The sequence below is a fragment of the Papilio xuthus genome, unplaced genomic scaffold (genome assembly GCF_000836235.2).
Source record: "Papilio xuthus unplaced genomic scaffold, Pxut_1.1 DF825946.1, whole genome shotgun sequence".
NCBI classification, from domain to species: Eukaryota; Metazoa; Arthropoda; class Insecta; order Lepidoptera; family Papilionidae; genus Papilio; species Papilio xuthus.
In genome coordinates, this window is record NW_013532703.1 from 4,725,240 (window position 1) to 4,750,507 (window position 25,268).

The 25,268-nt window shown below is 30.9% G+C and overlaps 3 protein-coding genes across 5 annotated transcripts in view; 1 reads left to right on the forward strand and 2 right to left on the reverse strand.

Moving 5' to 3' along the window:
- The window catches only part of LOC106123857 (uncharacterized), a 6,568-nt gene extending 1,877 nt beyond the window's left edge, over positions 1-4,691 (reverse strand). The window contains exons 1-4 of the mRNA XM_013320265.1: positions 3,279-4,691; positions 2,819-2,927; positions 796-971; positions 21-130 (exon numbers count right to left, since the gene is read on the reverse strand). Coding sequence (XP_013175719.1) covers positions 21-130; positions 796-971; positions 2,819-2,927; positions 3,279-4,456 — 1,573 coding nt within the window. The 5' untranslated portion in view covers positions 4,457-4,691. The remainder of the gene's footprint in view (positions 1-20; positions 131-795; positions 972-2,818; positions 2,928-3,278) is intronic.
- Positions 4,692-5,421: 730 nt separating this feature from the next.
- LOC106124288 (uncharacterized) overlaps positions 5,422-25,268 on the reverse strand; it is a 60,027-nt gene continuing 40,180 nt past the window's right edge. Inside the window, exons 1-4 of one of the 2 annotated variants that reach the window (XM_013320782.1) lie at positions 8,837-9,200; positions 8,396-8,520; positions 8,073-8,166; positions 5,423-7,800 (exon numbers count right to left, since the gene is read on the reverse strand). In XM_013320782.1, coding sequence (XP_013176236.1) covers positions 7,010-7,800; positions 8,073-8,166; positions 8,396-8,520; positions 8,837-9,047 — 1,221 coding nt within the window. In that variant the 5' untranslated portion in view covers positions 9,048-9,200 and the 3' untranslated portion in view covers positions 5,423-7,009. Of the gene's footprint in view, positions 7,801-8,072; positions 8,167-8,395; positions 8,521-8,836; positions 9,201-25,268 lie in introns of those variants that run through there. The other variant, XM_013320783.1, reaches the window with a different exon arrangement.
- On the forward strand, positions 9,470-17,219 carry LOC106124285 (kinesin-related protein 6). 2 transcript variants are annotated; one of them, XM_013320779.1, is made up of 9 exons: positions 9,470-9,915; positions 13,794-13,926; positions 14,063-14,153; positions 14,720-15,431; positions 15,532-15,636; positions 15,859-15,924; positions 16,298-16,387; positions 16,739-16,818; positions 17,004-17,219. In XM_013320779.1, the coding sequence occupies exons 1-9, from the start codon at positions 9,705-9,707 to the stop codon at positions 17,025-17,027; spliced, it is 1,512 nt and encodes a 503-aa protein (XP_013176233.1). In that variant the 5' UTR covers positions 9,470-9,704; the 3' UTR covers positions 17,028-17,219. The 2 variants fall into 2 exon arrangements, with proteins under 2 accessions (XP_013176233.1, XP_013176234.1); XM_013320780.1 differs by having other exon boundaries at positions 9,470-9,903; positions 17,004-17,218.

A 25,268-nucleotide genomic window follows, 5' to 3' on the forward strand; every position in this document is an offset into this window, starting at 1 on the left:
AAATGCAAGATTGTAGTTACCTTGACTATCATACATTAAGTAGACTTTTGAAAGGAGATATTTTGCGACTTCTTCAGGCGTCATATTCTCAAACTCTGGTTTCCAACAATCATTTTCCTCAAGAATATATCTGAAAAATATTTTTAGTCAAACAGTTTTTTTTCCTTGTAATGTGCGATAAACACATAAGTTTAGTTACAAATTATGCATTCGTTCTGAAAATATTGAGTCAATCAATACGGGGAAGAACCAAACTACAATATTAACACGCCTAGCTATTACATAATATAAGGACACGAAATTGTTTCGAAAATTATGAAATACTTAATTGATTAATAATACAGTTGAAAAAGTTTTAACATTAACAAAATTATAATAAAAATTTTAATAAAAATAAGTTGAAAATCTTATCAAAATATATTTAAGACTATTAAAATCTGTTTGTCCTAGTTTATGTAAATTATATCCGTTGAGCGAGAGAAAGAGAAGAGCGTCGGTGGCTCAGGGGTTTAAGCACTTGACTTGTAATCTGCAGGTCCTGGGTTCGATCCCGCCATGTACCAATGTGTTTTTCTATTTTCGATTTACATATTTTATATTCATGGTGAAGTAACCTGCAAATATCTGAGAACAAATTCAAAGATATGTGTGAAGCCAACTCGCACTGGGCCAGCGTGGTTGACTATGGCCTAGTCACCCCTAACATAGGGTAGGTTCCGAGACCCTCAGCGGGGACTTATACTGAGCTGATGATGATATCTGTTGAATAATTTTCACAAAGCAAAAAAAATGTACCGTGCATTATTCTGACAGCATTTTATAATAGCTTTCAAATGGTCAGGGCTCATTTCCGCGGCAAGATGGACAGCGGTGCGTTGGTCGTCATCTGTAACCAGGGGGTTTGCACCATACTGTAGGAGTAGAGCGGTGCACGATGCATAGTCCTGCGATATAGCCATCTGGAGTGCCGTCTGAAAATAACATTAATATTTTTAATTCAATCTAAATTCATTATCATGTTTTAGTTTTGCTATGTATCTATCTTGCGTCATTTTAATCATCAGTCCATTCATCTCTTCCTGGCATATATCAGTCTAAAATGAAAAATAAACATAAAATTGTCTTTATAATTTATGTTAATTATTAGTTTCATAACAAAGCCTGAATAAGAGTTACAAAACTATTGGTATAATTTATCTCTTATTAGTTTAGACCAGTCTTTACCGAAGTGGGCGATAACGCCCCCTTATGGGCGCTGCAGGTCTCAAGTTGCGGGTTATAGTAAAAGTTTCGTTTAGAATTCTCCGTTAATATACATATGCAGATCACAATAATTAATTGATTTATTTTGAAGTTATAGTGGTTTTAAATATGTGAAAATATGGGGGCGCTAAAAAAATATTTATTCTCAAAGTGGGCAATAGACAAAATAAGTTTGGGAACCACTGGTTTAGACAATAGACCTTAATGAAGTATATAAACTAATCTTATGTATATAATCTAAATATCACATTCTAAACAAGCTACTGTTCATTCATTAAACACAAAATTACTATTATGTGCATAAATATAGTTTATTATATGGATATATTTATTGCAAATCAAGCACGTTCAGATTTATTAAACCACGTAAACAGCCATTTTGCAATACTCAAAATTGTAATACACGGTTAAAGAGCCACCGCGGGACTTCCCCGTAAACCGTTTTGATTGTTCGTTGTTTCGTTGTTTGCACAATCGTTACTTCTACGTATCATTTACAAACCAATCACAACCATCCATTGAAACGTTCCGGAGATACCTTGAAACAAACATACATCCATCCATGTATCTTATCATTCCCATTTATAATATTAGTAAGATTAATTTGTTATAGATTAATATAGTTTTTATTTAAATCTAATTTAACTGGCCGTAAGTTTGCGAGACCAAAACCTCCGGTTACATCATATTGTTACCTCTATTTTATCAAAGATAATGACTATATGTTTTATACAGAGATTTGGTCTCTAAAACCCATAGTAAGTATTTATTTAATAACGGCAATAAATAACGCAAACTATATAAAGTTAACGTTAGCAAAGTAAGAGCATCATATGTAAAAAAATAATTACGATGTAATATCGCGTCATGTATTTTCTTCGGAATTGAATGGAAATTTCCAAGAATACGTTTACATATCTTTATCAACCTCTATCTCATTACAAAGATAAAATAAATGCTTAAATATTAATTATATATAAAATGCAATATATTTTAAGCTCCCTAAATCTATTGGTTGAATATTATAAAGAAAATATATACATTGATCTGGATAACAAACACTATATTGGGTTATTAATTTTTTCATGTATTAAACACAAGAGTTGGCTTTGAAACCTCCTTAGTATGGGACCTATTAATGTACACCTTTACATAATTAATAATTAAATTATACTATATAAAATTCAAATCCATAATGAACACAAGGCAATAGTAATTAAATTACTCTATACATTCCTTTAATAAAATCTATATAGTAGAATGTAGAAATAAATCAGAAAACGGAAGACCACAAGTAATTTTTTTACTTTAACTTTTAAATCTATAAATGGCAATAAATACAGAAAAAGTTAGTAATACATAAAGATATCACTAGTCAGACAATATCAGATTAAAGGTTAACGCGCATTCGCCAACTTCTCATCCACCCGGCACCCGATAAAGATATTTGTTAGCAAAACGACCGAACGCCTCAGCGCAAGGCAGTGCTGGGTTAACGAAAAGTATCCTAATATGCGTTTACCTCAGTACCCATTTGCCAAAAAAATGTACTTACAACATTGTCATTTGCAGGTATGTCCACTGATTCCTGTCTGCTTTTCAGCACAACGCAGTGCCGCCGCAGCAGATCTACGTCATTATTTAAAACCGCCAGATGAATTGGCCTGGAAAAGACAACTTGTTGAAACTATGTCTGGTCTTCAATCCACAGTTGATGGTTCTTAGTGGAAAAAAAACTTTTTTCTTTTTTTCTCAAGAATAATTGTGTAAAAACTCTTTAATATTCATAAAAAAAGACGACAATCCTTCAGCACACTTTATGTATAGGTGATAATGTGAATGACAAATATTACCACCATACAATTTGGATGACATACATCATAATACCTCACCCCTAACTTAGGGTAGGCTTCGAGCCCCTCGGTGGGGACGTATAGTCAGCTGATGATAATACATCATAAAGTTTGCTACTTATACAATATGGATATGCATATACTTGTAAAAAAATTACTTACAAATTACCATCTTCATCTCTGTTTAAACAAAATTTCCAATCAATATATGCTTGATACCACATCACTTTAGATCGTTCACTTGGACTTAAAGTTTTTAATGTCTCCGCTGTTGCGATATGAAAGTAATCTTCACATATACCGGGTATTCCCACTTGAGTACCATCAAGCATAGTAAGTGTGGTTTTTTGTTGACTCACAGACTCCTGGGTATGTTTATCAATGTTGACTAATATATCAATAGGATTATCTACAAGATTTGGTATGCCCAAGCTGTTAATTGATATGTTGCCACAACTTATATCAGATATATTACTGTCCTCATCAACAAATTGCCGTAATTCAGGGAAACTAGTTTCAGTCCCATTTTCTGTTTTAATTACCTGACCACTGTCCTTATTTGTAGCTTTTTCATCACATGCACTATTTTTCTGAGGAATTTTTGAACCACAATCTGATTTTTTATCCTTTAAATATTCATTTTCCCGCACTAAATTTTCATCCGAAGGATTATCAATGTTTTGTTTCTGTAATTTCTCTTCTATGTCAATTATCCTACGGGTATCTTCAAAGTGATCAGGTTTTATAATAAGTTTCTTTACCTGGCTTGGTTCTAGTACAACATAAGGTGTTTGTTGTGGTTTTCTTATTTTTTTCTTTTGTTTTAATCTTTGTATTAGACCAAAGCAAGTTTCATCTGTTTGGCATGAAGAATTAGATAGCTCTACCCTAATGCCAGGATTTGTTTTATCACTTTGACAAGAAATATTTTTGCTGCTCTTCTGAACTGTTAATAAAGCAAGAATTGCCTGTATTCTATACTCCTGGCTGATGACAGAACATAACGCTGCGAAGAGGGTGTCGTAATTTTTTTGGCCAATCACTTTTGTCACTTCGTCGGATGTTCGTTCAATGATATCAGAGGCCCCACACCGATACTTCGCAGTTGTGCGACTGCAGTTGGTAAATATATTTAACCTGTTAATGATGGTTAAATCGGGGTATTCCCCTTTTAAAAAATCTCCTGGCGTTGACGTATAAATAACATCTTCTTTCACTACAACAGAATTCGCCTTCTTCATACGTTGCAATAACGTCGAGTCTCTCGCTAAACAATTTGTCTTAAACAGGGATATATTATTCTTTTTTAAGATAATAGGCGCTCGTTTATCACTATTCATGATTAGAAATACACAATTGTGTCATTAAATAACACAATTAACCTTAGCCTAGAAACCAAAGATTTAAAATTTGTCAGTCAATACCTACTACATACTAATTAGTTATCACTATAAACATCATACGCATCTCCAACATTAGATAACCACTATAAAATTCCAAAAAGTTTAGTATAATTATTCACTTTTTACTATATTTTCGGGGTGAAGTCCCGCACCACCAAAACGATACCAGATTGTAAACTAAAACCATAGACAATTGACAGACGACATCGGTACCAAACCAATGATAATATGCTTTAACTATAAAGAAACGGACTGGGCAAAAAACAAACTGTTCATTTTAACTCATTTGGCAATTTAAACAAATTGTCATTTTTCGCGACTGTGAGTTCAACAATCACACATGTGCATATAATTCTGACACATATTTGAAATCCAAAATGTTATGGTGTGCTGTTGACTTGTCTAATAAATAAAATTTAAACATCTCTATAAACGTACAGTGACTTAGTTTACAACCTTACACAAAACGAACACACAATCATGCAAGTTAAAAACTTATCATTCGTTATTATTTGCGACAAACATTTGTAGTGTGCGCTTAACAGGTCCTATCTTTAAAAATCTAAGAGCAGTACCGTAATATCTATGCTATTTTAGGGTTGCTATTATACAAACTAAGCATAGTTATTACGGTGAATTATATAATTAAAAAATAATTCGAACGCTCGAGTTTAAGTCATGACAAATATTATTCCACATAGGTTAACTCTTCATTTACGTAAATTAAGTCAACATTCTTCTTTTTGCCTGTTTTCTATTTAGTCGTTGTATTTTACTGTTTGTTGAAAACAGATGCGATCTTAACCACCGTTAAAGTGTAGGTAACAGATAAAATAAAAAAAATGTTAATTAAAACATTATTTTGATACACAGTATTTATTCACAGGAGATCATACATTTTTGGATATAATTATTTTCAACATAATCTAGAAAAAATTAAAACAGGTTATCTTTTTATAAATTTTGATTTAAGAATTTAGTTGTAATATAAAGGAAGGATAAATAACAAAATTATTACTGTAGGTATCCACTGAAATCAAAAAATTTTACATTGTGTCACCATTTTTAAAGAGGAAGATGTTTTTCAACAAAAACCCAATTTTTGACTAAATACTAGATACATTACCTCAACTAAACAATTTTTTAAGTCAAAGTTTATGTTTAAATATATCTTTTTGATATAATTTACTAACAGTCTTAGACGGCAGTCTTTCACACACTCTTACAGTACAAATACTTTGTACGGTGGCTGAAATTTGAATTAAATCTTAAATTGATTGGTATAGTTGTTGCCAATATATTACTTAAGGCATAATATTTTGTCTCTAACTTCTTATAACCTAAAATTATAAATGTTGCGTTATACTAAACTATATATTTATTTAACATCTTGCTTCAAATTTATTTAACTAATGGACTTAATGGATACATAGCCATCACTATTACAAATGATTTTATTTATATAAAAATCATACAAGAACAGATACCATGTAAAATATCACACCATTATAATTCTTAATTAGGATTTGGCTATAGAACCTCCTTTATACAAAATAGTGTAATAATCTAAGGCACTTGGTCACCATGAATTAAAAAAAAAGGGATTTGCCTATGGTGTACATTTTACATATATAATTTTTTATTTATCAATCTACTAAGAATCAAGCACATACACCATTTTAAGCTTGCAAATAAAAGGAGTTATAAAAGGTGGGCTTCTTTACATAAAAAATATTGTATTTAAAACAAGACTTTTAGTATTGACACCTATAAAATATTCATTATTGCTAGTTGTTTTTTTTTATTTAATAAATTATGATTTTGAGGAGAAAAAATACTAAACACAAAATTGTGTCATAAACAAGATTATTTTGGTGATATACGTGAATTATTTTCTACATAAACTTAAAGGCTAAATATAAACTAATCTACAAATCAGTCAGAAAGTAAAGGCGGGTAATTGACATCAGATATCCAAGCCCTTAATGAGCACAACACTCACATAATTATTTAAAAAAAACGACATTTATACCTCTTATAAATGGCAAATTCCAACAGATTAAAAAGTTTTCACATTGAACATTCCAGTTGATAATCACAAAATCATAGAAATACTTAATGTTTAGTAACGCAAATGTGTTATTGTATGGAAGATGTAGTCAACCAACAAACACTAGGCTGGCATCGGTTATTAGGGCCTCGTCACCCCTCACTTAGGGTAGGTTTTGGACGCTTCCGTAGTGACATACATGAGCCAAAGACTTCTTAATGTTTTTCAAGTGAATGGATATTTATTATAGCACACTTTACCTTGTTCTATCATAGAGTAAACAGTAATCATTTTTTGAATCTGACCAAACAATTTTTTTTATACTATCCATATGATAATGATAGCTCTCTAAATGGGATTGTTAATTTGTGATGGCTTATATTTTGACGGATCACAAAATCTTACTAATATTTGAGTCTAGTATATGACTATAGTGTTAATCAGTCAAATTCACTATTCAGACTATCATTCTCTTCATCCAACTGCATACCCTGTTGTTCATTTGTTTCCTCTTTCATTAAATCATTTAAATTAGTTGTTGAACTTTCACTAGAATCATCATTCCGCAGCCCGTATACTAAATTATCAATTTCTTCATTGATATTTTCTTTTGATAATATTGCTACTTGTGTCATCATTGATGACAAGTTCCTGAAATAGTTCTTCATATTTAATGTCATTGCTGCCATCATTTGCTTTTCTATACTGGTAACACTTTTGCTATCTAATTCTTGTTGCATTTCATCTCTACGTAATGTCTGTGGCATTGTTGATTTCAATAAGTTTGCTAATATAGGGTTCGCTCTTAGTGTTTCTTCAGTTGAATTCTCGCCGCTTAAATTTTTACTTGTATTATTATTATAATTTTCTTTTTCACTATTTTCATTATCTGTTATGGTTTTTCTTAACACATCCATACCACTTGTATTCTTTGGTAGATGAGTGCGTTTATGTAAAAAGAACACATCAGGGTCTTTAAAACATTTTGAACACTCTATACATTTATATGTTTGTTTTGAACTGAAATCTTGTATTTCCGATTTAATAGGGCCATATGACATGTTTGCATTCTCATTAGTATAGTTTTTAGTGGCCAAATCTTCTGGATGTTCACTGTTTATTTTATTTTTATACAATAAATGTTCAATTTGTGACATAGTTTCATTAAATTGACCTGAACTATTACTGGACATGGATGATGAACTCTCTCTAATAGGTGATGATCCTTGTTCTGAAAAAATTTAGTATTTATTATTATTGTAGTGAAAATACCAAAATTATTTATTAAAATCGAAACCCAATTTTAGTAACAAAATATAAGCATACAGACATTCTCTGTGGATGTTACTTAAAATATACAGTCAAACTTAGATGTAAAAGAGTCCAAAAAGAACTACATATTTTTCTTGCTAGTAGAGGTTATCCCTTCGGACCGTATTATATTGTTTCTTGCTTATTAAATTTTGACTGTATCAATTATCAGAGGAAAATTATGATACTAACCATTACACATTGAAGCCATGTTCATATCTCCAATTTTAGTAGCATTTACAGCCAGCATTGTCTGCATATAAATGGCCTGCGCTACATGCTGTAGCTAAAAAAAATATGGTTGTTAATTTAAAAAAAAATCTGTAGAGCTACAGAACATGTAGATAGTATTTCTATTGAGTCAAGAAATCAGTTTAATTTATAAAAAAGGTGGCTTTTTAGACTGAAACTAAAGTTACTAAGTCTGATTATTTTAAATACCAATTTAAAAATATTGGAAGTTTGGGTAAGGAATTTTGGCTTTAACACTTTACATTTGAGAATATTTTATTTACCTGAGAATCCATTATACCAGTAGGAAGATTTAATTCCCTATTTCTAGTCCTAATGCTATGTATGGTTGAATCAGATGGTAGATTCTGTGATGGTACTGCATCTTTCCTTAAAGTTCTCCATTGACCTATAATTTAAGGTAGGGTAAAGCCGCGGGCAAATAAAATTAGAGTATCTGTATGCAACATGTAAATAAAATCATATTCCGTTAACATGATGAATGTGTATTGCCTACAATGGAAACCAGTTATAATTTTTCTTGTGACTGTCTGTCTACAAGTCACGAACGCATTTGTTCCTTGTAATCTCTGAAACAGCTGAACCTATTTTATCAGGACTTTACTGGAAGGTAGATTAGGTTTGCAGGAGTAACTTTGTCTAAGTTTCTTTAAAAAGCCAATTTCATAAACTTCAAACGTGTTAATTAAATGTTTTTATTTTACCTTTGTTTTTGCCTAGACCCGTTACTGTGTAATCCTCTGGTTTGAAATGTAAACTACATACTTTAGAATATTTTGTATAAGGTTTTCCTCTTTTTAAAATTTCATTCCAAAGTTTTGCAAGTTCTTTGTCTTTTGGAAATTGATGAAAAGATACATCTTTCACTTTTCCAGCCATAGATGTGCAACGAGGAACAGTGCAGTAATACGGCATTTTGGAATTTTACAACATTAATGTTACTTTTTAATCATTATTTTATGATATTCTATTTAAATTATTAATATAAACAAATAAAAAATTAAGGGCAATAACAAACTACCGATAAAATCCCAACTTTCAACAGATGCTTGAAAAACAGATATCAAAATTAATTTGGTCAACGACAGCTGCCAAACTGTCAAACGGCTAACAATAAACACAAACAGATAAGACATTATTTTTATTATTAATTAATGATAAATATTTCCCCTAGCCAAAGTTTTAAACGAACCGTAGGTCTAAAGAAATGTAAATGTATCTCGAAATGTAATCATATTATTGGGCCTATAATGGTGTAAACATTTAAAAAGCGATTGGGAATCGCAACTATAATCTGTTTATTTCTCTATGGTCTATATCCAAAAGTAGCCATTTTCCGAAAAAGTGGGGAAGGGAAAAAGGTGAATACATGTCAAATATTTCAAGGCTGCTGTGTGATGATTTCGATTTTAATAAAAGTGATAACGATTTCAATAAATAACCATTTTTAACTACTCTCTAAATGAATATAATTTGATATCTTATTAATGTTATGAAGTTTGTACACAAGCGGGAATCGGCATCCCTACAAAAACTTTGACTTTTAACAACAAAGGTTGCAGTGAATTTGCAATGGGTTACTATTGTACAGTACCACAGTGTACATCACTTGCCGGCAAGACGAAAAATGTTAAATTCCATCGATTTCCGCGCGATGAAACCATGGCTGAGAAGTGGAACATTATTCTTAAACGCGGCAAACCATTTACAAAATACTCCAAAGTGTGCAGTCTCCACTTTACTCAGGCCGACTACAACGTCACTACAATGGGTAAGAATAAAGGTATTTGGGTTTTTCCATGTCTCGTTAGTATACTGCACGGTTACTCAAAGGATTTTATATGAGTCATCTCCAAAGATCGCATATTTTGTTTGGCAAATAAAGTCGCCGGATCACACCCCCCCATATGGCTGGTGACAAGTTGTTATCCATTAAAGTACTTTTTTTTTGTGTTCAACAATGGTAATGTAACATTTTCTTATAAGAATCTTATTAGATATTGTCATATATGTCAAACATGTCTGCTTGGTGTTTGGTACAGTAATGTTTACAAACATTGTGTTAGCATTATTTCTTCTTTCAGTTAAAATAGTTTATAGACATGACATAGAACTGTCTGTTCGCTTAAAATTTTGTTTACAAGATAAAAAATTTTATAAAGTTTACCGTAAACAAGTGTAATGTTCAGTCTTATATATATTGTAATGTATACAATAAAAATAAACTAAAATTATAAAATATGCACATACATAAATAACTTTTACTATCTGCTCCAAGACTGCTATTTTCCTCAATACTGGAGGCTTTTATGTTAACGAAATTGGCAAGGAATTATTTCTCCACATAAATACATATATACATTCTTATCTGCTATGTAAGTCTACTTGTTATACCAAATGTGTGTATTTAAAAGTAAATGAAATGATGATTTGCTAAATTAGTAGTATTATGACTAAAAAAATTGTCATTTGCAAAGTAAAGCTATCATAGTATCTGTCTGTGATAAATTTTGTCTGAATGGAAACTCATACTGTAATTTTTGCAAATTTATTTTTATAAGTATATAAGTATTTGGTCCCAAGGCTTAATTTCAAATATTTATTATCACAGGATTTTTCAGTTAAGGGTAATGTATTAATCATGTGATTTTTTTTTTGCAACTTTTTGATCCCCTCTGGTGATATGCAGTGTGGGTTTAGACTACCGCTCCCTAGTAATATTGAAATTTTAGAGAATTCTTTATTTATTAAGTTTAGGAAATACAAGTCAATAATAAATACAAGTGACATCTTTTTAGCTCATCCACATTGTGATGTTATCGGAAAGGGGATCTTTCGAAAATCAAGTGATGATTAGGCAATCTCTTAGCGTGCCCTTTAATTTGGATATAGTATATCTTTATAGTTATTTCATATTGAGAGCATTAGTGGCTCAGGGGTTAAGCAATTGACATGCAATCTGCATTAAAATATGTACATTTCTCTGACGTTCTTATGGTAAAGAAAAACGTTAAGATGCAACCTGCACATATCTATGCAGAAATTCAAAGATATGCATGAAGTTAAACCAACTCACACTGGGCCAGCATGGTTGACTAAGGTCTAACTTAGGGCCAACCTTAATGTCCTACTCCCAGCCCTTCAGTGGGAATGAATTATTAGTTAATGATGACAGATTAGGATTGGATTACGCTACTATTTGTAGGTTGATATTTAAAAAATCCATAAGTATAAAACTTAATAAGACATTTGTACACTTATCGTAAAGTTCATATTATTTTAATGATTGATTTAATTCTAAAATTCAACCATGCAACCCTAGTTAGATCAAGCTTACTCATGCATTTATATTTATCCGCGATAATAAAGTCCGGTTTTCCACTATGTTTATTTTTTAAGCGAGTTTCCGCGTGATATAATTTGCATATTATACTTATGGTTGTCAACTGGGGACAATCACTGTAGTTAGCTAACTTTGCTAATAACCGCAATGTCTTATCCTCAAAATCGCCGCCAGTTTTCCTCTTATAATGCTGTGATACTGTATATTACAAAAAAATATGATGTAAAAATATCCCTGACCGTTATTCTGATAGGCGCAACCAATGCAGAGTTTTTAACTGAGAAGCTTTCAGTATCATTTCTTTATACAACTTAATTAGAATTAAGTAAGGGTGCTTGTTGAAAACTGCAACTAATAGAATATATGTTCCATAAGTATAAAAATAATCTTACATATATGCGCATGTTTGGATAGACTGATCAAGATACGGATGGGTGGATGTTTGTTATATCTCCAGAACAACTGCATAGATCTTGCTGAAATTTGGCATATATATAGAATATGATCTGGAAGTACAGACAGGCCTTTTTTTTAATTAACTTTTGTAATTCAGCACAGACTGTCCGATATAACTGTTTGGTAGTAGCATTATGCAGTCTGATTTAATCTTGAATATTGATTCTAACAATCTGTAAGTGCATAAGGAAAATTCGTGTTTTTTACGTAACCATACTATAATTATCATCCTCGGCATAACATTTGACTCGTATTTATAAAGAAAAAATAACTCAAAGCTTATTTAAATAAAGGTAAAAGCCTACATATTAGGTAAAAACAGATAACAGTTGTATTTCTATTTTTATTTTGTCAGTAGAAACTAATTTAATTTAACAGTAGTAGAGCCCGCTTTAACATCTTCGGACGAATTGGCCCGGCTCGCCCGGTGAAATACCACGACCACACAGAAGACAGGCGTGAAGTGGAAGCAATTCCGCGTTGCGTCTGATGAGTGTGCGTCCCGGAGGCCTAATTTAGTCCACTTTCCCGTCGCACCCTTTTTCTTATAAGGAAAGGATGGGAAGTGGAAGTGGACTTTCCGGATGATGCATGGGAAGGGAAAATATTTTCTTTCTGTGCATCCTCTCTTCCGTCGAATTAAGGTAGGCAACATTTGTATATGACAAATGCGTATGTCTATGGGCAGCGGTCACTTCACTATTTCAGCGATTTCAGGTGGCCGGTCGCTCGTTTGCCACCTTTTGATATAAAAAAAAATTGTTAACTTTTAGGCGTTGTACAGACGAATGGGTTAGAAAGACGTATTAGAATAGGATATGGAATATGATAGTCCTTCTTCATAATATAATCAAACTTTTTAAGCAGTGTAAATCTGCGAATCATCATTACTAGCATCTTTTCCTATCAAAAAGATGTCACGCAGATATCTAGAGATATGTAATAATGTTAAATTCATATCATAAATTTCGCGAAGCACTGATCTATTAAATTTTAATTTATTTAAATTATATTAATTCTCTTACTTTCAACAAACAAAATAAACTTTAGAAATTAACGAATTGTTTATTATGGTTTTTAGGAATAGATTACGAAAGGATTCTAGGGAAATCTTCATTGTATGTTAGATGTAAAAAAAATACTATCTGTAGATTAGGCTGATACTAGAAAATATGCCTTTTATGCATAAAAAGTTTTGGTAATTCCTTACTGAATCTGCCAATGACTAGTATTTAATTTATACCAGGAAAAATTAAATTAATTATTTTAATTCTTATCAAAAACTTTCCGGTGCAATTTATATCATTCATAACACAATGAAGTCATACAGATATTAAAAATCTAGACTATAAATTATCTCAGTTGTGGAATACTGCACTATATGTGGATGGAATCATATTTTTTTGTTTTAAGATTAGTACTATAATACAAATATAGGGTTAAATATGCGAAATATAACATTTAATTTATTTACTCTAAGCATGAGTTTCCACTGCGTCCTCGTCAGCTTATGCCCCACCAGAGGGCTCGGAGCTTACCCAATTTGGGGGTGACAAGGCCATTGACAACTACGCTGGCAGAGTGCGTGTTGTCTCCACAAATATCTTTGAATTATTTTGTCAATATGTGCAGGTGGTATCATGATGTATTACTTCATCGTAATAACGATGAAGTAAAAAAGTAAAAAAAAAAATATCGAAAATCGTAAAACACATTTGGAGGTCGAATTTGAAGTAGTTTACGGTCCCGTCCAATCAAGCACTTAACAACTGCGCTGGCGCTCTTTCTTTTCTAATACAAAACTCTTAATATTAGAGCTACATAAGGATATTTTTTAAGTATAATTTTTATTACAATTTCAGGACAATGGAAGACATTAAGCAAAGATGCGATGCCGTCTCAGAATCTTCCCAAGTTGAACCCCGATGGCTCAGTAATGGTCATTCGCAAGAGTCGCACAGTTAAATACAAGGAGAGTAGGAAAGATACCATCAGGTAAGACCACTATCCTTTTGATTTTGAGACCAAAATCTTAAACCAAAAACTTAATGCTTGTTAATATTTGCGTTTTTTTTCTTATAACTTAAATACATTTTGATTATAATTTTAATTTGTTGTCTTTTCTTTTTAGTGTTAAATCAGAAAAATGGTGCTTAAATAGTCAGTCCACAATGCCGACTAATACTCCGGATAGAAATCTAACGAATGAAAGTTCAGATAATGTGAGTATATATTATTAACAAAAAATAGGAGTTGTTTAGTTGTAATTGTAATTTTGATATACATTTTAATAAATGCAATTATTTAATATTAAGCATGTTGGCCCTAACATAATTTATTTCATGATTTTATTATTATATCGTGCGGTTAGTCTACCTATATATCCTTAATTAGGAATTCCCAATTGATAACTAATCCAAATGTTAAATACCCATTACATAAATACAACAAAACAAAACCTCGTTTATTTATAGAATATTTGAAATCAAATTAAATCAAAATGTGAATAAAATAATATTTTGAATAATATACAAGAACTTGCTCAGACAGTGATGCTATTTTTACTTTAATAATTTTGTAAAAATAATTAAGTAAAAATTTCCCAATGACTAAAATCTATGAAACTAAACAAACAGTATCGTTCTCAGACGACAATCTTAACGAAATCTAGGAGACATAGAATTTCCTTTGAACCCCTCCAAGCAATCATACGTTCAAACGCCGTATCGCTATCCAATAGCGCATTTCTCTATATATTAAACTATTATTTTTATTAATTAAATTACAGCTCGCGTACCGTTTCCAAGCTCTCAACGCGATCGCCAATCAAATTTCACCTCTGCAGCAACCCAGCGACTCAACACAAAAAGTCGGCCTAACAATCAGACCTAAGAAGCAAGACGCTTATATGCAGACAGACCCTATTCTGTCAGAAGAAGACGACACACAGCCCAACAACAGCTATAGTGAATCCTCAGAAAAATCATTCGAGTCGGACCAAATCGACACGTATTCAACTCAGTTGGGTTACCAAAGGGAAACTGATAACTATGAGACGGACATTAAAAAGTTTGACATAGCAGAAGATTATACAAAAACAAATGAAGACTACATACCACAGACAAACGAAGAGTATAACAAGGAAGCAGAAAAGTACGCATTAGAACGTAAATCATTAAATGGGTACGAAAATACCCAACTGGATACGATGTACCAAAAGCAAGTGATTGACAACGGGTACGAGAAGATACCAGAAATGTACGCGTATGAGGAGAAACAGGATTATCCGACCCGCAATGATAATTATATTGCGTATACGAACGGATATCCGGACAGCGCTGAGGTGTTAAGGAATCAACAACACAATTTGCAGTTGCTACAAGAGCCACATAGAATAACAGAGAATCAGAATTTCTTTAACGAAAATCATATAAAACAAGAAATAGATTTTGGTACTGACGATGACAAGTACTTATATGAACGTACAAAGGACCAGATAGGTAACTTTTTATTTTTTAATTCATTTTTAACGAGAAGGCAAATGTACAGGTGTCTTTTTGACTTTTATCATATCAAAATGTTTTATTGTCATTTTCACAGATCAAAACGCCCTGTATAACGAAAGTCAAAGGCAAATGGAGCAGCAAAGACTACTGGAACAATTACAACAGCAAGTCAAACAGGAACAACCAGAAGGAAATAATGGTGAGATTGTTAAATTTTAAATCCTGTTATAAAAGTTTTATTTAATTTGGATGTATCATTAAACCTATTGTATGGGAACATTGAAGGGTTTTCTACTATTCCGTTTCGAACAGTTCAATTTTTTTTTTCAAAGGGACTGAGAGAGATAGCAATATTGTAGCATTACTATCTCTCTCTATCACTGGAATTGTGTTATAACTTTGTCATTGTTTGCTATTTCAGGTTGTGAAAATGTAATGCAGCCCCAAAGCAGTCCGTATTACCAAGCTAATGCAAATAATACTACAGGTAAGGGAAATTTACTGATATAATAAATAGGAAAGATTAATATTTTTGGTAATTTTGTAACAAATAAACTGAAAAATTACTGGACCGATATCTAAAATTGTTTCCCTATAAAATGATTCATTATCCCCGTGTAACATAGACTATATTTAATACTAGCTGTCGCTCGCGATTCCGTCCGCGTGGAATGAAAAAAAACTTTATTATAATAGTTCCCGGCAATTAGAATTTTTCTTACCTTTTATACCTACACCTCCACGAACATTTCAAGACTATGATAAGATAAATCCGTTTATACGTTCTCGAGTTTTATCGAGACTAACGAACAGTAATACATTTTTATATATAAAAATCAATATGTTTTATTATTGTGTAGATGTGTCAGCGTACTATGAGCAGATATCAAGACCGGGCCCTGAGCTTTTAATAGCTAAACAGAACGCGTTAGCAGCTCACACACAGTTATGTAAGTATACTATAATTAAAAATATGTTAAAAACAAAAAAGAAGGTAATTTTACTAACACTAACACTATTATATTAGTAATATTAGGAATGTTTTTAGTAGGTATATAACTAATTAAAAAAAAATTACAATTTTCTTTTCCAATTTAGAAAACTTAGGATAATAAAAGTATTATATATTTGTACGTAAAAATGAAAAATTTAATTTCATATTTCTAAAAAAAATATAGATGCTTCGCTGTTTCGGCGAATCGATTTGGTCGCTTTCTCTTTTGCTACCTTTAATATATATATAAAAAAAAAACAAAACAAAGTGACATTTGAATATTAATTTAATTTAAATTATATTCCAGGGCAAAATACAATGAAGAGACCGTTTTTCTATAGCGAAACTTCGCCGTACACAAATCCTCAAGTGCTCCATAGATTTGAGGTATTGTATTAATTTTATTTATTCTATTATACTTTTCTATGTAAATGTGACTTTCGTCTGCCATGACACGTGTTGTCTCTGTCCTTTCAAAGAGTATGTAAGGGATGACAATATGTGTTAATTCAGTGGAAACCCACACTTATATTATTAAGTGTAGTATGTATATATTTTTTATTTTATTCCAGGACTTAACGAGGATTCTTCAGTGAGTTGAGAGACATTCCAAAGTTGCAAAATTAATACTGTAATTATATTATAAAAAAAAACATATTTTCTATACGACGATAATCTCTCGAAGTTATTTTTTTTTATTGTTACTACATGTAAAATCTCTTATAGATTCCTATAATTTGATATTCTTTTATACTGAAAAATGAGAATGCTCTTTCTAAAAGTTTTTTGTTCATAAATATTGTATTTGATTAAAATTGTGTATTATAAAATTGTACAAATTATGTATGAAAGATACCATTTTTTTATAAGTTTAAAGATGTGTCATAATTTTTAATGTCATCGTGATGTCATGGGCGATGTTTTACTAAAGTCATATATTACAATTTACTATGTCTTTTATGACATTAAATATGTGTCAATTAAAACCTAACCATTACTTTATTAACTCGTATAAATTTGACAGCTTTTTTTTTAATTTTCAAATTCAGAATTTAGAAATATTTTTCAAATTCAGCCTAATGTTTTCTCTACTCTAAAAGATAGGACTTTTAATGGTTTTTTTCTAGGAATTTCTTTTTCTCCCTATGTCCAGGTAAATAATATGTTGACTAAAATGGCAACATTTTATTACTCTATGTCATGGAGAAATATCAAGGTAATGTGACTAATATATTGTAATGTATGACTACTTGTGTACATTTGATTTTAATATGAGCAAATGTGTCATAAAAATATTTTTTTTATAGTCTGTGCAACATTTTGTGTTCAAAAATTAGTTTTAATTGATGTTATTTTTTTACTATTTTTTAATATTGTACATATTGTTTGTACATATCAGTTTATTGAGTTTATATTGTATCAGATATTTTTTACGATTTAAACAATTTTTAAATATAATAGAATGATAGTGACTCCAAAAATTTTTTTCAAGGCAATAGTTACACTGCTTATAAATTTAAACTACATCATGTTCAATATAATTTTTTTTTAAATAATAAATATTCGACACACAAAATTTCGATTTTTTTTCTATATCCCTGAAATGGTGCCAAATTAATGTATATTCATATGAATATTTTTTTTTTGTTTCTAATGGCATTTGTGAAAAGGCCTTATAATTTCGTATGTTTTTTAGAATATGTCAAAAGATGCACAGACTATAAAACTTCAACAATGTATGTTGTTAGTTTTTTTAACTTTTCAGATATTCCTCTTTCTCGTTTCAAATTTTTCTTTTTTATTTTAATGCACATAATTGAGAAAAATGTTATAAAGAAATGTTTTATTTGTTTGTTTTCTTTTTATTATATGTATATTTAAAACATAGTTACCATTTTGTAATTTTGATATATTTGTATTTTCTTTGATATTTGCAGATTTTATTTCTAATTTCGCATAGAAATAAATATGAAACTTATTTCTATGTTTGAATTATATTTTTTTTATTCTTGTCGTGCGAAAATCTACTCGTCCAATTTTACGCAGTGTTCAAAAACATTCACATTTAAAACGTTATAATTTTTATTGCACGTTGTTTCCGTAAAATTAATTTTATATTGTTTAGTTTTTTTTTTATATTTTACTAAAACATTTATGGCCATGACTTCTTAAGTCGATTTAAGGCAGGTTATATTTATATTGAACGGTGTAATGCCCAGTAAATATAGGCAATTAATTTGCATTATTTTTAATGATTGTCTTTGCTCTACGTATAGGTTATATGTTGAATGTAAGGTCAAGATTAGGAATGCTTGTTCAATCTTGGTTAATACTTCGTTTAGTAAAAAATCGTGCTCATTATTTTTTATTTCTCCCCATTTTTTACCATAGACATTTGACAGATGTCAAATTAGTGAAAAATGGCGGGAAGATAAATTATTTGGCGGCGTTGCGATGGAACTGTTACAAAACAATTGAGGAAGTGATATTTTATCGAATTTACGTGGCAAATGTAATATTGACGAGTAAATATTAGCAATTAAGGGACGTTTAAAACAGTTTCTTCATTTTTTTTTGGTTAACTTGTAAAGTTGGTCTTGCCAAAGTTTTGACGTTTCGTTTTTTATTTTAATTCTAAAAGCTGCGTCAAAGTCTTAATGTATTCTGGTAGTTTAAAATAAGGTCGTTCTTAAGAGAAATAAAAAGACTTTGATGTTTATCTTAATTTTGTTTTGGTGCTCGTTATATATTTCTTCCGAATTTTCTTGCATTTTGTCTAGTTAGTTACTTTTTTAAAGATGTGTATGATATTTGAGTACAATGTTTTAAAAATCGTAGTACGCACATATTGTAGATGGAACGCTAGAGAGGTTTTTTTTAAAAGATTTTTTTTCAAGTTTACAAAGTTTTTATTTACCATAGACTATAAGATAAATAATAAGATTGTGGGACAGTTGGACTTTGAATAAAGCGAGAGCGTATTTTATCCTGTTTTATTATCACAATTTATATTCGAGTCATTTAAAATTGTTTCTTGATTATTTGATTTTACGGTTTTCTTTTTCTTTCTCTATATGTGAAATTGTAATTAAAGTATGATAAAAAATAGAGATATTTTAAAACGTGAGATAAATAAAAAAAGTTTATATTTTATAATTTGTACGCTCTAAACAGACCAAAGCTGTGAGTTATTGTAAAGATCATTGAATAAGGAATAAATAATAATGTTAATACTAATGCACACATTCAATTTAATCTAACCGTAGACCTTAACTATCAAAATACCTAGATAGCAACTCTCTTATGATATGTCATCTTATATATAAAATTCTCGTGTCACAATTTTCGTTCCCATACTCCTCCGAAACGACTTGACCGATTCTCATGTAATTTCGTGAGCATATTGAGTAGGTCTGAGAATCGGCTAACATCTATTTTTAATCCCGCGCGGACGGAGTCGCGAGCGACAGCTAATTTATTTATATACAACTAGCTGTGCCCTCGACTTCGTTCGCGTAAAATACTGTTTTTGGATATTTCAATTGGCAAATTATTTAACTTAAACGTATAAAACATTTAAACATTTTTCATACCTTATTCCCTGTTGTTATTATGCACCCTTGAAAGTGAAATGTTTACAAATTCTGAATTTCATATTTATTTATATCAAGTTAACAACCTAAAATATAAGTTTCAAGTGTAAAAATTACGATATTTCTATATAAATCTCCACCCCCAATTTCACAATTTTTTCGAGTTAAAAAGTAGCCTATGTCCTTTCTCAGGCTTTATACTATCTGTGTATCAAATTTCATTCTAATCAGTTCGTTAGTTTTTGCGTGAAAACGAGACAGAGTTACTTTCGCATTTTTAATATTAGCAAGAATAATATGAGCGTAGTTGTCGCTTCGCTATTTCGATGTATTCAGGTGGCCGATTGCTCGTCTGCCACCTTATAATATAAAATGAAGTCTGCTAAAAATATTGCCATCTCTCTTATTCTCTTTGATTAAACAGGAATAACTATGTTCTTATAAATGTGTCGCGATAGTTGAAAATCATGGTAATATAACAAAGTCAACTAATGAAGCATTTTAATATAGTTATAGTCCAGTGTAAAATGTAAATGAGAAATTTATTCTTGTTTATAAAATTATAGCCGGTCATTTAAAACCTGTTTGATGAATGCTGATTCAACTGTTTGTAACGTACAGTAGAATACTTAATACATCGGTTAAAACAGTTTTTGGTTTTGGCGAGAGAAAAAAAACTGATATTGATTTTTGAACTATACCATTTCGGTTATAAACACTGTAGATTTTTACGACTGAAAATGGCTTACTTTAGTTTTCAATGAATGTTTTTAAATAAGAAATGCATATTTTATATGTAAATATTAAGGTTATCCCAATTTTTATTATGTATTGTTGAAATCATAGTAGAGGGTCTATCATGAAAACTATGTGATATATTTTCGTAACGTCATCGTCAAAATTCATATGAGATTTATCGTACTTTACACCTGATACGCTTTACAAATCTTCGTTCTAGGCCCTCAGGAACTTTATTTATTATATAAATATGTGAAGTTTTAACTTTATACTTTGTATCTTCGTATTTAACAACATTGCGCGAACGAATGAAAGGCACATAATTGATATAAATAAGTATCTTCTTATATATAAAATTCTCGTGTATATAAAATATATAAAATTTTATAAAATTTTCGTTCCCATACTCCTCCGAAACGGCTTTACCGATTCTCATGAAATTTTGTGAGCATATTAAATAGGTCTGAGAATCGGCCAACATCTATTTTTAATCGCGCGCGGACAAAGTCGCGGGCGACAGCTAGTAAATAATTAAATATATAATTCAGAGAACCTTATACCTTCATAATTAAATATTAATAACGAATACAGGTTTCACCGGAAGTTGTACGAAATAACGTAAATGCTGACGTTGTCTATATATCAAGGTTAATTGAATGTGTGCATTGGATAATACGCGATTTTTATATGAAAATTACAAACTTGTTTAATGTAGGAATTATATTGTGACCGTCACGTACATATGTTCGAATCCAATTAAAAAAAATAGCATTTATATATCTTTTAAAAAATGAAAAAAGTTACAGGAAATTTGCTCGCTTTATTATGTTATTGTAAAGTGTTTTCGTTTTTATTATATATATTTATAAAATTAAAATTAATTTTTTTCTGTTTTGTTATTGTCAGTAATATGTTAGTTTCACTTTCAGAACTTAATTAAAAACTTTGTAATTTTTTTACAAAAAATATTTTGTGTATGGAAAATTTAGTCGAAAAAATTATTAAATTAAAATATTCATCACTTTATAATAACAGACATGAAAATGTTACAAAAGCGAGTTCGAATTACCATTACTTAAATATAAGTACAAATTATTAGTACCAAGAAAAGACAAATATAATGATAAAAAGCAAAGAAGTACAATGATAGACCTTTACATGACGGTGGTATTACTTAAAACTTAGTGACGTTTATAATTTTCATATAAAAATAGTAGTTAGTATTTAAGAAGAATGGAGATGTTATTTGCTAGAATACAACATTTTTGTTTATATATTTTTTACAGCTGTGGCCATTTTCAAATAAAATAAGTGGAAAATCGTATAACTCTTTCATTTTTAACATCGACAACTAACCTAACCTTACGTATAGTCTGGGTATATCACCGTCAAATTACGAATGCCGACTGTTTGTAGTATACCTAAGCAAATCATATAGACTGGGCAAATTAAATATTGAACGATATCATTTACAATATGACGTCATTTTCTCGAGGCAAGTCTGGAGCTGCATTGGTACCTATTGATGATAAATGACAATAAGGTGGATTTAAATATTGCCCAAATATGAAACGACATTTTACACTTTAAAATTTGCCTAATCAAATTACCATTGGTGTCACCCACGTGTTATCACAAAGGTACGTCAATTCGTTACAAATAAAACTAAATTTCATATACAATCGAAGCTCTAGTACAATCGAGAATCGAGTTCATAAGCCTTGGTGTATAAATAAATGACATTAAGTTGGTTGCTTGCATTTGTCTAGTCGTTCCATAATGCATTTCATAATTATAATATATTAATCTGTAATTGTAATTATATTAATCTATTCATAATTTATATTACTTAAAAATGTGTCGAAAAGTATTTACGAATGTCACTTTATTTTGTAACTAGTTGCCGCCAGCGACTCCGTCCACGCGGAATTAAAAAGAAAAACTCAAGTAGTCTATGGGTTATTCCAGATTATAATCTACATCTGTGCCAAATTTGAACAAGATCCATGCAGCCGTTCTAGAAATACCTTTTAACAAACATCCATTCATCCATCTAAACATTCGCATTTATAATATTAATAAGATTAATAGGTAATTTTTTTTTCATTTTCTATCATCCGATTACGAAACTACTTATAATACTCTACATTTGTCATTTCTAAAATTTGAATGCAATCTCCTCAAAAATAATCGATGGCCACAAATAACGCGTACCGTGAGACATTTTGGGCATCTGTTTCGATTATTCTGTGATATAAACTTGAACGGAACAACAAATTAAAATTAATGCATGTATTCAGAATATTTAATAGACTAAAATATTCAATAATTAACTTGCGCGGAGCCAAAGGTCAGGGAAGCGACAATGACAATTGCAGTGTTAACAGAATATGTTTAATAAATCACTATTTAAACGTAATTCCAGGGCCGTAAAATTTGTATTGAAACATGTTGTGATATCTATTTTCTAAGAAAAAATTAGGGATATGACAATATATTTGCGAGAGATATCTTTATAACTGACTAGCGGCCGCCCTCGCACCACTATCTTCCCGTCATAATCAATCCAGCCGTCCCATACATTATCGTGAACGAACACGGACATGCGGATAGACAGACTAAAGTTTTTTATTTCAGATACGCAAATGCATCATGTCTACATATTTTTTTCGATATAACATACAGACAATCCAATTTTATTAATATGTACAGGTAAGCAAAAATGTTCGCGGTCGCAAGATAATGCTTAATCGACGAGAAACAAATGCTAACAACTTGTTGGAATTATTAAATAAGCATTATAGTGTTGGTTGCAAGATCATCATTGACCTAAAAATAAAAAATAAAACACACAAAAGCCAAATCGTTGAGCGGTCAAATCATCGTTATTGATCAAATATCAACAATAACTTCACCAATTGAAAGAAAAAAATTACCACAAAGTCTCTTTATAATCTCATGAACTCTGAGCCGGCGTTAGGGCAGGGACTAGGCGACCACCCTGCGCACCAAAGCGGTGCCGCAGGTTTGCGCAGATTCATATAACCCTGTTAACCATGCCAAACGCCAAAGGCGTGGTAAAAGATAGAGCACCGTAGAAATCTCGCCCTGGGTGTTAAAACTAAAACCGTAAAAATAAAATATGGAAACACATGCTCAGAACTCAAGACATTTTATATCATACATATAATATGTTATAAAAATATACGATCACTTTTTGCTTTTGTTCAAAAAAGAAATCTTGCCATAATAAGGGTTAAGGCACAAAACTTTGGTTAAAAAAGCACAGGTGACAAACACAGCGTGGATAAGAAAACAAGAAAATTTTATATTTTTTATGAACTTGCGTGAACGTCATTTTATTCCATGTGACATTTAGCATAGTTCCAATACTGCGGGATTCCCTTGTTGAAACATCCAAATTCATACATATTGTTATCTCATTTGTTTTTATATAGAATAAGAGAGACGAGCATATTTTTAAATTAATATTTCCATAGTGGAAAACGACGGGTATAAGAGGGACGGGTTGTATATATTTGATTTTAAAAACGCTGGCGTATATTATCAACTTCCTTATTGCGTCGGTTCGAGGACAAACTCTTGTTCAGTACGGACGAACTGTAACGATTCTTATATCAGTGTAAAACACGAAACTTTACTTAAGATCATTTAATAAGATTCAATAACAATCTAGCTAGGTAAAGATGTATGATATCTGTGGTTTAATACTAGTGGTTTTAATATAATCAGAGTTTTTTTATTCATTAAAAATAGGTAGATGCTCCTCTTCTCCCTTTTAACGTTATTTTAACATTATATTTTATATTTTAACATTTCGTTGACATTTGAATTTCGAACACTTGTACAACATCAATATTATCAGCAGTCTCATTTTCCAAAAAAAAAAAACACATAAAATAACATAATACATATCATGACGGTGTCACAAAAATTGTTTACGATTTCGAGCGCAAAGTTTCCTCGTGACTGAAAAACATATGTAAAACAAGTTTTATTTTAATATTTGAATCAGGTGCATTCATAATATATTATTTTATTTAAATTACACAAAATACAATTTGACAAATACATTTACAATGAAAAAGCGGTGAACTGGTGAGCTTCACTCTCTGAGTTCACTTATGTAGAGCTGACTTTTTTAACATAAGGTGGCAAACCAGTGAGTGGTCACCTGAAATCACTGAAATAGCAAAGTGACCGTTGCCCATAGACATACACAATTGCATATTCGTTGCCTACCTTTAATAGACGGAGGAGAGGATGCGCAAAAAGAAAATATATCCCATCCTTTTCTTATAACAAAAAGGGTGAGAAGGGAAAGAGGACTAAATTAGGCCTCCGGGACGCACACTCGTCAGCGGAAACGCAGATGCTTCCACTTGACGCCTGTCTTCTGTATGGTCGTGGTATTGCACCGGGCGAGCTGGGCCAATTCGTGCGAAATTGTTAAAGCGGGCTCTACCACTCTTAAATACCTACTAT

Bases quoted from the DNA above. Each gene is read 5' to 3' on its own strand.
- LOC106124285 (XM_013320779.1), top strand. From the start codon at position 9,705: ATGGGTTACTATTGTACAGTACCACAGTGTACATCACTTGCCGGCAAG. The intron at 13,927-14,062 runs GTAAGACCACTA...TTTTCTTTTTAG, and splicing joins AGTAGGAAAGATACCATCAG to TGTTAAATCAGAAAAATGGT. The intron at 15,925-16,297 runs GTAAGGGAAATT...ATTATTGTGTAG, and splicing joins TAATGCAAATAATACTACAG to ATGTGTCAGCGTACTATGAG.